This window comes from Henckelia pumila, chromosome 3 (genome assembly GCF_033568475.1).
Source record: "Henckelia pumila isolate YLH828 chromosome 3, ASM3356847v2, whole genome shotgun sequence".
Lineage (NCBI taxonomy): Eukaryota > Viridiplantae > Streptophyta > Magnoliopsida > Lamiales > Gesneriaceae > Henckelia > Henckelia pumila.
In genome coordinates, this window is record NC_133122.1 from 56554122 (window position 1) to 56571402 (window position 17281).

Here is a 17281-nt window from a genome sequence, read left to right on the forward strand (position 1 = left end):
TGGTGCCTTACACGAAATATTTTTGGATTATTGAGATTTGTTGCAAGATAGATAATAGACGTAGGAAACTTCTAATATTTCTCGTCGTACAACAACTGCTTTGTCGGAATATGTTGTTGATATGCCTTCTAATACACCTACGAAGAAAGAGGTTGAGAAAAAGACGTCGTACCATTCGAAGAGATGCTCTATCATACAATATGGTCAATAAGATCCCTAGTCAAATCAGTCATTTGCGTAGGATTATTGATGCTGGAGATGTTCAATGTTTAATAAACTTAAGAATGACTCAAAACGCATTTGGAAGACTTTGTTACCTTGTAAGTACCATAGGGGGTGTAGCAGATTCAAGATATGTGACAGTGGAGGAGAAAGTAGCGATGTTCTTGTCTATTTTGGCGCACCATAAAAAAAACCGTGTTGTGGGCCACGATAATAGACGTAGCGGTCAAACCATTAGCGCTTATTTTCATGAAGTGTTGCACTCCGTTCTGAAGTTATATCTTCTTCTGCTTATCAAACCAACCGCGGTTGATGTAAACTGCACCAACGATACATGGAAATGGTTCAAGGTAAAGCTTTGTTCCGAATTTGGATTACCCTAATGCATATCAGTCCATATTTCTGTTATCTGCAACCTGTTATTTTTTTCAACTAATTATAGGGGTGTCTTGGTGCATTGGATGGAACACATATTCCGGTTCATGTCTCTACACGAGATAAAGCAAAGTATAGGACTAGAAAAGGAATATTAGCTGTGAATGTCCTTGGATTATGCGATCAGAATTATAAATTATAAAATTGTGTTATGTTTTTGTAGATAATTCATTAATTTAAATCAGAAAAATTCTTCTTCACATTTGAAAAATTATAGGTTGATTTTCAATTTCCTGTAGGTTGTTACTATCTCTTTGATAATGGATATGCAAACGTCGAGGGATTTTTAACTCCGTATCGACGAGTAAGGTATCACAAGGATGCATGGGGTCATCGTGAGGGTGGACCGGAAAATTACAAGGAATTATTTAATTGGCGGCATGCCCAGGCTCGAAATGTAATTGAAAGAGCGTTTGGTCTATTGAAGAAAAGATGGGCAATACTGCGAAGTCCCTCTTTCTACCCTTTGAGCGTGCAAAACCAGATTATTCTCGCTTGTATTTTGTTACATAATTTTATCAGATCTCAAATGCCAGATGACCCGTTAGAAGAAGTTGGCGAAGAATATGCTTGTGTGGCTGATGAATCCCAAACTGGCTTCATCAGTACAGTGCAATCTTCTGAGTTGTGGGATGATTGGAGAGAGCAACTTGCACTATCAATGTGGAACACCAATAATTAAGCTTTCCTTGTATTTTTTATGGTTTCATTACTTTGTGTGACGTTGAGTACTATTTTACCATGTATTTGTTCTCAAGACCATGTTTAGCTGCCGAAGTTATTGAAGTGACTTTGTTTCTTCCGTTATCTATGAATGTTTAAGTTACTGATGCTAAATATTTTTCAATCACTTCGTCTAAACATGCATTGACCAAGTTGACACATTTGTGTGTTTTCTTGAATGTATTATATACAGTTGGTGATGGACAGTGGCACAAGCTCGGCAAGTGGGATCGGTCTGCTCAAGAAAGCTGAGAAGACAAGACGTAGTTGGAGTACAAAAGAAGAAGAATGTTTGATCCAATCTCTAAAGGACTTGGTGACAAAGGGTTGGAGAAGTGAGAATGGATTTAGAGCAGGTTATTTATCTTTACTAGAGCAAGCATTGCATAAGTCAATTCCTGGTTTTACGTTACGTGAAAGTCCCCATATACACTCGAAGATGCATGAATGGAAGAAAGCCTACAGTTCGTTGGTGACTATATTAAGTCGGAGTGGAGTTGGATGGAACGACACCAATCATACGATCGATGCTACTGACGAAACCTGGGAGTCGATCGTTAAGGTACTCTCGAACCTTTAGAAATAATATGCATTGTTGATAGGTTATCTATAATTTATTCAATAATACACGCAGGCAGATCCGACATTGAAGTCACTGAGGCACAAGCAGTGGACGCTTTACGATGATTGGTGTGAGATTTTTGGGTACGAACGAGCAACGGGTGATCATTCAAAGGGCTACCATCGTGCACTCCAGGAGGTTTTAGCATTGGAACCAACTGATGTCGTCAATCTAGAAATTCCAAATTCGTACATTCCAACTGGTTTTGATGATTCAGTAGGTGAAATTGAATCTCCAGCATCCAAACCAAAAACATGTGCCACTTCAAAAATGAGGAAACGAAAGCAGCCAGTTACTGATGATGATTCCATTATCGATGCGATTAACAACTTGGCTCATATCACGAAAGATACGTTAGGCGAGTTGGTGGTGACGCTCGGTGCTGAAGATAAGATTTCAGTTGCTCAAGACAAGGTCTTCAAGGCATTGGAGGGTATACATAAATTCACAGATGACGAGAAGATTGTTGCGGCATCATTGTTATTCAACAATCACAATGACTTGGCACTATTCCAACGATTGTCTGAACCGGGAAGAATACGATTGGTGAACAGGTTGCTGAAGGATCAGTAAGGATTCCTGATTGGTATCATATTTTGAAGAGAATCCCCATCCAAGATGTTTTTGAAGGCATAGCCACCCAACGGTTTAGTTATTTTCTCCCCTAATGTAGTTTTGATGTGCGTGGTATTCTATTATATTGGGCTATTGTAAATTTATCTGTTGGTGATACAAACAACCATACTATGACCTATTCTTGGATGTAATGAAAGTTTCTGTTAATGTATTTTCAATTATTATGTCGTCTACGATTTCTTCAATTGGGATTAATTTCATGTGTTGGTATTGATGGCATTCTTGAAGTTGGAATTTTGTCATTCATGTATTTTGTTGGCTGGTGTATAAACATGTTCCTATTTTGTTGATGTGTTAGTCAAATGTTAGTTTCTGCAAATATACCAAATGATTATAGGTGCTTTCTGAACTATGTATTCGATGGTAAGATGGCATCTCCAGATCGCTGGAGAAATGATACAAACAGAGAGATTTTGTTTGTAATAGAAAACCATATCATTATGCATCAACATAAGTTCAACACTAGAAAATGGTTTAGTGGTGATTGTACATTTTTGCCGTCTACTGACTTTCATATGTTCCCTACAACCAACATACATATGCCAAAAAGTTATCCACAACTTACTTACAACGAAAATACTTTAGACATCATTTCCGGGATGCAAAACATAGTCAATGTGGTACAAAATAGTAGGGACAATCACCAAACCATACTAATATACCCATATTAAGATAGTGAGTTCGATGACTACGAGCTGCGTGGGTAATCCGAGTCACTAGTGGTATCATCAATGATGACTACCGTCGGGTCGTTACGAAGAGCTTCTGCATCGATAGCTAATGTTTTCTCTCCTTCTCCATCCACTTTGTCGGTAACAATGGCCTTGTCATGGGCGACAACGTCAACCTCATTTTGCACGGGAATACCATCATTCGTATTAGTTGATGGTGGATCATCCGCCTCATCTTCGGAAGATAGCTGCACAACTTCTACATATTCATCCTCAGAATCACTACTTGATATAAGAAATATTTCAGTGGGTATGGAGACAGTGTCGTTGGTTGATGATGGTTTGGAGGAGGATCCTACAGAATCGCTCATATTTCCTTTGAATGATAAGGGTGCGTTTATGAAGGGATATATTGCTCGAGCAATGTAGATATATATATTACAGATGGGTCTCCTCATTAATGAGATCAACCACCAAAGTTGCCTGAACGAGTGATGAAAACATTTTTTGCTACAATGAGTTGAGTTATTATGACAAGATGTTGGTGGTTGTGCATCAAATCTACCATGAAGTAAAAAATATATTGTGGTTGGAAAGATCTCACAACTCTTCAGAAGTTTAATTCATGAAATAAGGAGTCCAATATCGTAGCAGAAGCATGGGCCATGTTGACAGACAAATGAGAATGATAAGTAATATAAAATTGTGAAGATTAATTAATATGTTCTAACAAAATATAATCATAAAGTAAGTTTAGAAAAGTAAGTGATGGTGTAAAAAAATTAAGTGATTTACATTGCAAAATTTTAAAAACTAGAACACGGTAGTGGAACATGTAAATTGGTTTGTAGCATGGTATATGATAATATAGGCTGAAATGAAATCAAAATCATACAACAAACAAGATCTTTATAATAGATCACAAACGTACAGTTAGCTACACAAATGTCTTGCCCACACGTCTGGTAACATGAGATAACAGAGGTACTACACTCCTTGTTTAGGAAAAACTACAAAAAATACAACATATGTGGTGGCCAAAGTAGCATATTTGAATAACATACATTAATTAGCATCGTCTTTGAAGCTAAATGACCGCAACTTTTTCTCAATTCCGTCATATATTTCTGCAACCCTTAAGGCATGTTGCCTTTGCTCATGTGCCAACTGTATCTGTGCGTCGATAAGTTGCCTCAAGGTGTTTGATTCATTGGTTTGACCCGACGTTGAAGTTGCCGTTGAACTAGATCTTTTGTTGTGGGGAGTACAAGGGGCTTGCCTTGATTGACGCTTCACCATGTGGTTAGCATAAGCCTTCACTTCTTCTTCTCTAGTAGGATAAGAGCTGTGCAACGCGTATTTGAATCCGACAACTTCGTCTTCTGCTTCCGGCCAACTATTATAAATTCCAGGGTTTCGTCCCTTGAAAACTACATATGTTTTGCCCTGACAGATACAAAAACAAAAGAAAAAATTAATTTGCATACAAGAACTAAATCTCAACGAAAATTGGTTGTATCTGGAAAGTGAAGACATCACCATTTCCGATCACTGCTCCACTTATGTGTATTTGAATCTGCAAAATCACAATAATACTACACTTTCAATATACAAGAATGGTATCAAATTCAATTACAAAAAAAAATGTTCAGGGAATAATGTGCCTCCAGAGATGTGGCTTATATGTGTTCAAGAAACATTAGTGAAGATGTCAATCATTTCGAATATGGACACGCTCATATGGTGGCATGTGATAGGAGCTAAAAATTTTATGAAGATGCAAAAATGATGATTCCATAACCATAAATTGTGGAGTATGACATTCACACCCATGAATATCAGTACATCACCTCGAACCTATACATTGGGGATTCGGTCGAAAAAATGGGAAGCTAAACAAATTAATGAACACAAATTTATACCGAGAACGCAAGAAATTTATTTTAAACATATACTGCACAGAATTACGACACAAAAAATATATAAATTACCAACCATTACAGAGGTTGGGATCTCGTATAACTGATAATTTCCAACACCGTGTGCAAATTATATTAAAGCTTACATCAAATTCTTCAATAAAATATGAGATCAACATAGCCAATGTAGAACCAAATGATTTTACAATATGAAATACCTTCGGGAGGATTTTGTTTCTTGTGTTCTGCTGAACAATAATGACTCTGAAGATGGGAAGTTTCCCATCATTGGTGGTTGCGGGATAAACCTCATCTTTACTTGTGTGGTAGAAAGGTTGCCCACGGTAGGTGAGGGCATTTTTGGAAAATATCCTATTATTAATATATATCCCATGGGTTATCCATGTTAGCAAACAAGGATACATATTATTTATTTAACTTTATCATTCATACCAAACAACATATTATATTAATTAATATTTACGTTATCCCTTAATAATCCATCAAATTATCAATCCATCAATTGTCCTATCAAGGTAACCAAACACAGCCTTATTAAATAGTCCTCAGAAGTTTTATTGCTTTTCAATTTAACCCTAGAAATTTTAAATTTTTTGCAATTTGAGCCCAAACGTATCCCATCCGTGTCCATGCCGTATCCTCGCCGTGTACGTGCCGTATCCTCGCCGTGTCCGACTGGTCAAACTTCAAAAAAGTCAATGACACATTTTTTGCCTTGTTCGATACGCGTATTTGCGTATCGTATCCGTATCATATCCGTATCTGATACTTCCAAAAGAAAAAAAAAACAGGAGTATCCGTGCTACATAGCTTCTGTGCAATCTATTAGGCTATGGGTCTCTTTACGTTTAACTCCATACATTTTGTATTTTCGTTGTGATGTTCATTCCCATTTCATGTTACTTTCTTGTGCGATTTTGTCCTTCTGTGCAATCCATTAGGCTCAGGTGAAGAAATCTATCAACTGGTCCGACCTGCCGGATTGCCTGAGCATGAAAGAAGAATGTCAGTGACTAGATCTGAGGAATGGTTCGAAGCTTTGGAGAACTTGGCTCTGAATGCAAGGGAGATGTGATAGTCTACAGGGGAATATGAAAGAGATGTTGGAGAGCAATGGTGGAGAGTTTGGTTGAAGGGGAAGGAGAGGAATATTGAGATGGATCAATAGGATGGCGATCGACCTATCGGTCAGACCCATTATTCTAAAACTCACGCCGAAGGGAGGGGTTCATGCAAGGGTGTGCAGGTGCAGGAGTCAGAAGAGGTGAGACAGTTGCTGAAACGAGTTGAGTAACCTAGGTTCGATGGGAATTATCCGGTGGGTGGATTAGGAAGGCCGGAGCAGTATTTTGAGCTCTAGGCTGCGGCGAAGATGGATCGACCTGCATGGAGGGGATAACAATCAATGGATTTTTGTTCTAATTAAAAGGGGTGGATTTGATTCTAGAGAATGGATTTGCTTCGAACATTGGGGCAAATTGGATTAGATTGGGGTATCATGGTAATGAAGTCATTCAACAGGATTGCTAGCTGGTGGTACAAGGCGACCAAACCTTAAACAGATCGCTAGTATCCTAATGGTCCCTTGCCAAAACTATGGACGTAGTCTTCTGTGGGGCGGTGTGGGTTACTGAAGATGCAAAGGGATAGGAGTAACAGTGTATGCAGCAAGAGAGGCCATGGGAGATTGAGGAGTTGTTGTCTCGATTAAGGAAATTTTTGACATACCAACAGGCTCCCTTCTATGCGAATCAGATACTCTATTTGCATTCATGAAGGATGAGGCCAGTGGTTGTTCAACCTTACAGGTGTGCACATTGCTAGAAATACGAGATGGATTGGTTGGTAAATGAGATGTTGGGTGCAGGTGTTATTCAACTGAGTTTCAGCCCCTGCTTCAGTTCCGTCCCGTGGTTCTAATTGAGAAGGATTGTAGCTGGCCATTTTGCGTCGATTACAGGGCTTTAAATGAAATCTCTATCGCTGACAAACGTCCAATTCCAGTGGTGGATGAACTTTTGGATGAATCACATGGGGTAAGTCACTACTTGATTTGCGATCGGGATATCACCAAATCAGGATGAAGCCAGAAGATGTCCCAAGACCACATTTCGAACTCATTCTGGGAATTTTGAGTTTCTTGTAAAGCCCTTCAGTTTGAGGAATGCACCGGCCACATTTCGAGCAACGATGAATGAGGTACTTTTTTTTTTATCATATGTTAATTTGCAGTATCTCTTGAGAAGAACATTTGGAGCACCTAAAAATTATTCTAGAGGTGTAGAGTCAGCAAAAATTGATGCTTAATGAAAAAAATGTCGTTTTGGGTCTACTAAAGTGGAATATTTGGGTCATATCATCTCTGGTCAAGGATCGCCATGGATAACACAGAATAGAAGATGTGTGAGCTTAGCCTATACATCATTCAGAGTGAGGGGTGCGTGTTTTTCTGGGCCTCACAGGCTATTACAGGAAGTTCATACGCGGGTGTGGAATGATTGCAACCCTAAACCGAATTATTGAAGAAGAATCATTTTAAGCGCGATCAAGCGGCACAGGGGAGCGTTTGAACAACTTAAGGATGCTTTGTGTACTGCTCCAGTTTTCCAGTTACCTGATTTTGTAAAGGCTTTTGTGGTTGAATCTGATGAGTCGAGAAAAGGGATATGGGCCGTGTTATCTCGAGATGGGAGACCTATTACTTTTTACAGCAAGGCCTTATACCCAGGGCCTTGTCAAAATCCACTTATGAAAAAGAACTTATCGCTTTGGTCATGGCTGCTCCCATTGCTTTTTACAGTAAGGCCTTATCACTTAAGGCCTTCTCAAAATCCACCTATGAAAAAGAACTTGTGGCTTTGGTGTTTGGAGGTCGTACTTGCTAGGAGAAGGCTCGTGGTACCGAAATCTCTGAAGTGTTTGTAACAATGGATCAATACTCCTGACCGACAACATTGGTTGCCAAATTGTCGTGTTGACTTTGAAATCAGGTATAGGGTGAGAAAATCTAATTTGGCAGCTGATGCTATGTCTTGCAAAGATGAAAAGGGCAACTTGTTGAGTTTATCAATGCCCGTGTGGATTAAATGGGAGGAGTTAGGTGCTGCCATAAGGGTCGACCTGTATTTACATAATATTATTCACAAGTTGCAGGCTGGTAATACTGAGATCCTACATTTTTCTTTGACAATAACCTGTTGTTCTATGATGACAGGCTGATTACTCCAAAAGTTTCTCCTTGGTCACCAAATTATTGGAAGAATTTCATGTCTCACCCATGGGAAGACATTCAGGGGCTTTTTCAACCCTAAAAAAAATGGCAAGCTTTAACACCCGAAAATTTTTAATACGTAAATTTGCATGCATAATTAAGAAAAATAATTATTTAAAATTTATATTTGGGTTAAATGACATTTATGTGTTATTATGTGGATTATATGCATGATTTAAATTTATGAGATCATTTAACCCGCAGTTATTGTATTTTTAGATTTTTGAGAATTTTATTGAGTTGATCACGTAGACGGGACCGTGGACGGACGAGATACCAAAATTTTTAGCCAAAAATATTTTATGAGTTTTATGAGTCTTAAAATAATATTTTAAGGTATTTTGTCAAGAAAATTTTAGTATTTAGTTATATATTTATTTAAGGGTTGATTTTTAGCCAAAATAAGTCATTTTAATGACTTTATTTAATTTTAAAAATCCCTTAATTTATAATTTCGGGATTTATGCTTTTACATCAGATTTTAATTATTAGTAATAGTTTTAATTATGATTTTATAGTGTATTATCTAATTAAGTTTTGTATTTTAAGTAATTATCTAATATTTAACCCTAAACCAAATCTTTAATCAATCAAAAACCCTCCTTAGCCGCCTACCCCATATATTTCTTCATCTCCCTCACGGTTTCAGCAGAAAACAAGCCACCATAGCCGATCAAATTTTTCTTTGAGGATTTATTTGGTCGTTCGTCGTCCCGGAGGCTCGTATACGCGTCTTTCTTCGTCAAATAACTAAAAAGGCATGTTTAAATCTTTTTTTTTTACACCATATAAGCTATATACAAGTTTTTTTGTTCTAGATTCATCGAGTTCGTACTAATGCTTGGGAATTCTTTTGAGACTTTGATTTTTATATGAGAGACTTACGTTTCTACACTTGTATGCCATGCTTTCACATTTTTTTCATGCCATGGGCTGTCCAGATTGTTGACCTACGTCTAGCAGCAGGTTTGAGGGTCTCTAGAGGCTGGTGGAACGACAGGTTAGAGGCTGGAACTAAGGGGATCAGATTGGGTTCAAGGGAAGAAGATGATGGCTCATGGTTTGGGGTTTTGGGCAGGAAGGTCTCGGCTGGTTCATGCTAGGCCATGAACCAGCCGACCGATGGCAGGGTTAGGAGCGGCAGGACCCTGGGAAGGTCCTGCCGGTGGCGCTCCGGCCGGCCATGGCTGGAGCATGGCGGCAGCAGCCCTGGAAGGGCTGCTGCTCGCGCAGCCAAGAGGGTAGGGGAGGGGGGATCGGGTTTGGGTTGGGGGTGGGGCTGGGTCGGGCCTTGGGGGTCCAGGTCGGGTCCGTAGTGTCTAGGGTCAGGTCAGGTGGTCCGGGTCCTGGTTAGGTGGGCCGGGCTCGGGTATTTTAATTTTTAAGTATTTAATGGTTTTAGTGTATTTTGGGCTTTAAAAAAAAATAAATTAGTTAGAAAATTATTTGGGCCACCAAATAATTTTATTTGGGCCTTAAATAATTTATTTAAGTTAGCCCAATGATTTTTACGGGCTTGGGAGCCCATAGGAATTTTTAGGCCAGTCAGTGATTTTATTGGGCCAGTCCAGGAATTTTTATGAATTAATTAGTTATTGGGCCCAAATATTTTTATTTAAGCCCAATAACATTTAAGTAATTTATTTTAGTAAAAATTATAATTTTTAAAATTATTTATTTTAATTATGGGCTTTAAGTCAGTTAAGGGGTTTAGTAGAGAGACCAGCAGTCTGGACCAACCCATGAAAAATAAATAAGTCCGGAATATATATTTAATTATTTTTATGCATGAAGTCTATTTTAAGTATATTATGAAAAATTAATTAAATATATATTACGGACATATTTTCAGTGCATGCATTCATGAAATTTCTTATGTATATAATTATGTAAATGATGAGCAATAAAATATTTTGGTGGAAATTGAAGTATGTGTGACATAGGGGTGATTTTCCACCATATGATTCGGTAGTTTTACTACCATAGGGGTGGTTATCCACCATATGATTCGGTAGTTTACTACCATAGGAGGTGATTTATCACCGCCATCGTACGTTGGTTCAGGAGACTGATCAGTCGACACATGAGCGTCACACTTATGGATAGGATCATCTTCAGGTTTCAAAAACATTGCTCAATTATGTTATATATGATGAAGAAATAATATGTTTATGATTATGGTTATAATTCAGTTTATGATTCAGCAGTTTTATTATGTGATGAAAATATTTCCATGCATGCTCATGTACATGTATATGTATTAGTAATTATGTGATGCATTATTTTTTACCTTGTTATAAAGGATTAGACATGTTGAGCCCCTAGGCTCACTACGCTTATATGGTGCAGGTGAGACAGATGACTTTTATGTAGCTCCTACCGGTGGTGAGGACGTATGAGCTCACGGAGCAGTGGACCCCGTGACCGTCGCAGATTCTAGTTGATGTTTATGAAACATTTATTTTATTATGCTGAGTTTTTAAACAAGTTCTTCTTTTTATTATTTTAATTATGGGAATGTTGAATTATCAAACTTAGTATTTTTAGTTCTTGCATAAGGATATTTTCAGCAATTAATTAAGTTATTTTTATGTAGTAAAATTATTTCTTTTATGTTTATACATATATGTATGGGCGTATATGTATAGTATTATTTATAGATTATATATAAAAAAAAAAATTTCCGCATTTAAGTTTAAAGAGTTCTAGATGTTTCACAAGCACTTTTATTTGGCAGGGGATGTGTGGGGATGTTTATAGGCTTGTGGCAACCTGTGTTATGTGCCAACATTAAAAGTACTCAGCGACTTCTCTGATGGGGTTATTACAAGCTTTACTCCTTTCTGATACTATTTAAGATTATATAGCTCTTGGCTTTACTACGGGGTTGCCAAAGTCCAAGGGGTTTGACATTAAAATGGTAGGAGTTAATCGGTTGTGAAAAGCAGCACACCTTGTCTTACTCGGACATCCCATCACTACTAAAGGCATTTGCGAGGGAGATTATCCGCCTTCATGGAATTCCAAGGTCAATGATAGTGATCGAGACCCAATTTTCTTAAGTAATTTTTGGCAGAAACTCTTTAAAGTCCAAGGCACCAAAGTTGAGAATGAATTCATCATATCATCCGGAAACGGAGGTGCTCAATCATCGCCTGGAAACATATTTGCATTTCTTTGCTTTCGAACAACCAAAATCATGGGCAGAAAGGATTTCATGGACTGAGTAATCATCAGCTGGCATGAATCCATTCGAGGCTATTTATGTCAGGGGAATATCGGGTGGTGGCTATGGTGTCATGGGATTTGGAAGACAGTTATGAGTTGTTACGCCAACTGAAATTTAACTTACCACTAGCTCAAAAAATGTATTGTAAAGACAGCTAACAAGCACCAAAGGATGTCTCTTTTGAGGTTGATGATTGGGTGTCACTCAAGTTGCGTCCACATTGTCAGTAATCCATTTGTAAGCGACTGTATCAAAAACTGGTAGCACGCTATATGAACCATTTCAAATTGTTATTAAGATCAGAGCAGTGGCTTATGAGTAGGCATTGCCAAGGAATCAAGAGTTCATAATGTTTTTCATGTCTCTTGCTTGAAAAAGAGATTGGGAGGTGTAGCTAACTTAATGTCACGGTTACTGAGGAATTAGAATCTGCCTTGTTTTTTAAGTATCGGCCAAGGTTTGTGTTGGTTAAACATTTCAAAAACAGGGGCCTGACCATGTGTTACAGTTTCTTGTGAAGTGGAAGGGGAATAATGTGGAAGACGCGACTTGGAAAGATGATGCGGTGCTTCGTTCTTGGTTTCCGACGTTTAGCATCTGGACAAGGCTAATTTTGAGGCAGGAGTCGAAGAAGTGGGTCAAAATAAACAAAAAAAGCCAAAGATACACTTTGTATATCCCAGAAGGAAGAAACAAAATGAGAGAGAGATGCAGTTATAAGTACACGAAGGGAGTGTAACGGGGAATTCATTCTGTTACTTCAGAATTGTGACTAGCTTTGCAAGAGGAGTATGTAAGCCCTATACAGAGGAAACTCTGGGTCTTGTTACGTTCGATTCCATACATTTCATTGTTCTGTTCATTCCCCTTTTTTGTTAGTTTCTTGTGTGATTTTGTGTTTGTGTGCAATCTCATAGGCTCGGATGAAGAAATCTATCAAAATTTCAACCAGAAAATGTGAAAAACATTAAATGTTAAAGAACAAATACAATGCACAAACATTTTGACATAAAAATCACAAACCTCATGGAATCCATGATTTCATGATGTTTGGATATGCTGCAATAAAAAAAATCACCTCAAATTAGATTTCATTAAGCAATTCCATTTTAAAATTTAGATAATATTCATACATGTATATTTCCAATTGTAACCACACAAAAACATTAAATAGAAAATAAAACACAAAATATTTACATCCCCATCTACCTTCTGCCTTCATACCACTTAGTAAATAAAATGCCAGCCCAGATACCGGCACTACATCCTAAAACGAATAACATAGCAAAAAATGAAAAAACAAGATGAAGGAAAACCATAAATTACACAGTAAACATTATGAGAACAGAAGGTCAACAAATGAAAATAAACCTTCATTTCAGTTTGGCCCAACTATCATTTAAATAATTTAGCTAGTCTTAGTTTGGCACCAATAATGGAAATCACTCGTGGGTTGAAGATCTTAAACTGGATTGACTGGTTTGAATCCCAAAAAAAAAAAAATTGGGAATTATGACATGACAGGGAATTCCGCTTACCAGGAGGAATAAGTGAAAGTTTCTGCACAATAAATCTGTAAAAACACAAGCAACAAGTTACAGTATGAAAATAGTTTCCGTGTAATGGATATGAATACAAATTAAAACCACCGTCCAGCCGGAAGCATCACTCTGCCCAATGGTTGATTTCCAAACAAAACACGATAAAAAACGCTTCTTCAATGGCATAGCCAATGTGGTTACTAGATATGATTCATACCCCGTCGAAAGCATGGCTGCGGTGAAAAGAAATCGCCGATGCGTTTGGAAGCGACGGCCCGGAACAAGAACCGAAAAACGAAGTGCTGATTGGGCCTTGGGATCGAATTTACTATTCAACTCCTTAGGGTTCCGATGGAGGCATTTGGAGGATTTGGAAGTGTATTTCAAATAAATGGATATCTATTGATTTGAATTAAATTTTTTTTATTAAATCTCGTTTAGAATTATATAGAATTTTGCTTTAAAAAAAAGAATTATATAGAATTTTAAATTTATTTTGAAATTAAAATTAATATTAATCATGTTCAATTTAAAATAATATAAATTTATATTTTATTTATTATAATTGAATTAAATACTAAATTTACATAAATAAACTTTAAACAAAATATTTATGTTTTTTTCTAAAAAAACAAATATATAATTTGTTATAATTATTAAACTTCAATTTCTTTTTCATCACATTGTTTCATCATATAATGATTTTTGGTGTAATCCATTGTTTGGTTAAATTTTTATTGAAACTACCTAATCTAGAGTAGGAGGGACAAAATAGTATTATAGTGAGTTAAATAAACTCTTTCCGCACCTTAATATAACTAGTCCTTCCATCCAACCCAAAAACCTAAAATGTAGGTATTAATTTAATTATTTAGTAAAATATAAAGAGTATTTTTGGCAAAACTATTCTAAATAATTATTTAATCCTATTCCTAAAAATCAAACCGTTATAGTTGGGATTAATTTGACTTTATTTATATATTTTTTTCATATTTTTCTCGACTAATCGTTATAGATGAGATTAAATGATAAATAATTTAAATTTATTTTTATATTATTTAAAAATTAAAATAATAATAATTTTAAAAGTTATTAAAAAAAATATATTTATAAATAACATATATTGCTAAATATATTATATGATTTTATACATACGCAGAGCTTGTGTGTGGTTATACTAGTTATAATTATAATAATAACTAATTTCGAGTACACCAAAATATCGTATTCCATAATTATCTTTAATTATCTTTTCATATCCAATATCTCTGTAAAAATCTTTGACTCTCTCCATGTTTTGATTTTTTTAAAAAAATGCATATATTTGAAAATATATATATAAAAATTTTCAGCTGCCCAATAAATGATACTCACTTTGTGCCCGGCCACTAAAACTCAGTGCCGTATTTTAGTGGTGTGAAAAATAAAAAAATAAAAACAATTAAAACCCGGTATCGGAAACAAAGTGGGTAGAAATTATTAGCACCCATGATGTGCACCGCTGACGTGTCATCTTTTACATTCAATAGGTGAACGTCACATCAGCAGGTGCACATGATAGGTGCTCACAATATCAAAACTATATATATATATATATATATATATATATATATAGTTACGATGTTATGAGCAACACGGATGAGTCGATGCTGGCCCTAGGGTACTGCCCTAGGCCAGTCATCGCACGACACGTGGCGTTCAGTTTTAAGATCTCTGTTTTGCATTTTAAGGCCTCGCTCGATCGGTGAAATCTTGCCGATCGAGCGGCCTCCAATTCCAGAAAACTATGCATAACTATTTTTTTTTTGCTGTCAAAACCATACACTATCAAATCAATACAAGGCATGGTTTCAAAGTTCCTAAACTTCCATCTACATATAAACAAGGTCTCAAGCATTTATACATGCATTTTATTACATCAAACAAGTCGCTAAAGATTGGTAAACGACAACAACTATCGCGAGTGTCATACATGTATTCCAAAACCAACATAACTAAGGTTTAATGCTTCTAAAGTTCAAGATCTCATCTACAACCCGAGTCCTCACGTGCTAGACTCTCTCCCAGCTGTCAATGACGTCGATGATCAGCTCCTACCCTCTCTGTTGTCATGCACACATACAAAACAAGACAACAGCCGGATAAACTCCGGTGAGAAATGATTCTCAGTATAACCAACATATAGAAAGCGTTAATACATCACAACAACTCTATTTAAACCCGACTCAACAAATAGAGTAAATTAACGCTTCAAATACGAATTGATTCACATAACTTCGAGGCCATCAAGATTCATAACTGATCTTGACATGGATATCCATCTAATGAGTTCGTAACCGACTCGCAAATAAGGTTAACAACAATCTTGGCATAGAATCAATTCAATATAGCATCATATCAACTCAAATGTAAAGATCCACTACCTGAGATGGATCGACAACATCACAATCAAATCAAAACATAAACAAGTATGTGGTTTTTACGGGCCAACTCAAAAATAGTCGTTCTTGAGTTTCAAAGTCCCTACTTCACGATGTCGTCATTATACCTTCGTTTATCTCGATTCTGAACTCTTCAAATCTGAAAGATACAATCATAACACATATATCAAACTTCATTTCAATCTATCATCTCAAAATCAAGTCGAAAACATCATAAGATCATCGATCAAACACATTTCAAACCTCAATCAACTTTCTTCGGTTCAAAGTCGTTGTCTCGAGTCGTTGGCCTTCCAAACTCAACTGAAACTAAAGAATAAAATTTTATAACATTCACATCATCAAGATAAGTGTTTCAGCTTAGCTATCAAATATCAAAACAGTCCAAAAACTTGATTAAACGGCGTAGCGATTCAAAATCGGTAACCGACGAAATCCCGAAATCATTTCTAACTTCAATTCTATTCAAACGTGCTCTCAATTCAAAAACCAGCATTCCAACCTTGTTATCAGCAACCATAATTCTCAATATACATGCTAGGAATCATAATCAATCCATTCAATAATCCAACTTTGATCCGGTTTCGAGATAGAATCACATATAAACCAAATAACATGATCAATGACTCAAAATCTGATCTCTGCCACAAACTGATTTTGAAATCCATATAAAACATCATAAAACTTACACGAAATTGAAGCCCTCGTCGTAAGGATTCCAGAACAATTTACGGAATCGAAATCGAACAGCCGGTTCAAAAGTTACAAGGATTTGAAGATCAAATTTCCAAAGAAAAACAAAGAAGATCTCGACTCTGTTTCTCAATTTCTGAATAAGGACTGAAGGTACACGTGCATATGCTGAGTAATCCAACACAAATCTGATAACTTTAATTAAAATTGCACTTTAGTCCCTCAATTCTTCAATATTTGCAATTTGGTTCTCGTCCCTTATTTTAATTCAATTTCAACCCTAAATAATTTAAGAATATTATAATTAAAATCGCAACTCTAAATATTCTCAAATTAAATATACTCGAATTAAAATTAAATTAAATTTGAATTAATTTCTAATTAATCTCGGGCCTTACAAAAAGCCCTTACCTACATGCATTCATAAACTAAAAATCAAGAAATGTAACAAACCTCAAGTTCACAAGGGTTGAAGTCTAAAATAGTGACAAGTTCCAAATGAATACGCTTGCTACGGATTTGGTTACCACATATTCATTTTCTTTTTCTAAATATTGACAAGAAAGATATCGATTAGCAAGGCATACTAATAATTTAGATTCATGGCATCAGTTAAACTGTAAAATAAGAGGATAAAACAAGCCTTAAACACTAACTTTTTGGAAAATTAACCAGAACTTCATAAAAAAACAAGTGGAAAAACAGTTGATGCCCACAAAAAAATCTGAATCTCTTCAATCTGCAAGTGAAGAATATCGTTCAAAAAAAATAAAAATTGCACCTCTTCGATGGCATGAGTTAAACTGTAAATAAGGGGATAAACAAGCCTTAAACACTAATTCATTCGGAAAATTACC

At 36.3% G+C, this 17281-nt stretch overlaps 2 protein-coding genes across 8 annotated transcripts; one reads left to right on the forward strand and one right to left on the reverse strand.

The window, feature by feature from the left end:
• Positions 1 to 284: 284 nt before the first annotated feature.
• Positions 285 to 2575, forward strand: LOC140888766 (uncharacterized). The gene is made up of 7 exons (XM_073296462.1): positions 285 to 572; positions 665 to 763; positions 875 to 966; positions 1180 to 1320; positions 1416 to 1473; positions 1574 to 1852; positions 2015 to 2575. The coding sequence occupies exons 1-7, from the start codon at positions 285 to 287 to the stop codon at positions 2573 to 2575; spliced, it is 1518 nt and encodes a 505-aa protein (XP_073152563.1).
• Positions 2576 to 4255: 1680 nt separating this feature from the next.
• Positions 4256 to 13677, reverse strand: LOC140890973 (uncharacterized). Of its 7 annotated transcripts, none has more exons than XM_073299168.1 (7): positions 13508 to 13677; positions 13288 to 13322; positions 12959 to 13016; positions 12773 to 12808; positions 5447 to 5600; positions 4849 to 4885; positions 4256 to 4755 (listed from the first exon to the last, which is right to left on the reverse strand). In XM_073299168.1, exons 1-7 carry the CDS (start codon positions 13519 to 13521, stop codon positions 4709 to 4711), a joined length of 381 nt encoding a protein of 126 aa, XP_073155269.1. In that variant the 5' UTR covers positions 13522 to 13677; the 3' UTR covers positions 4256 to 4708. The 7 variants fall into 7 exon arrangements, 3 of the variants coding, with proteins under 3 accessions (XP_073155269.1, XP_073155268.1, XP_073155267.1); XM_073299167.1 differs by having other exon boundaries at positions 13399 to 13677; XM_073299166.1 differs by lacking the exon at positions 12959 to 13016 and having other exon boundaries at positions 13399 to 13677.
• Between the last annotated feature and the right edge of the window lie 3604 nt (positions 13678 to 17281).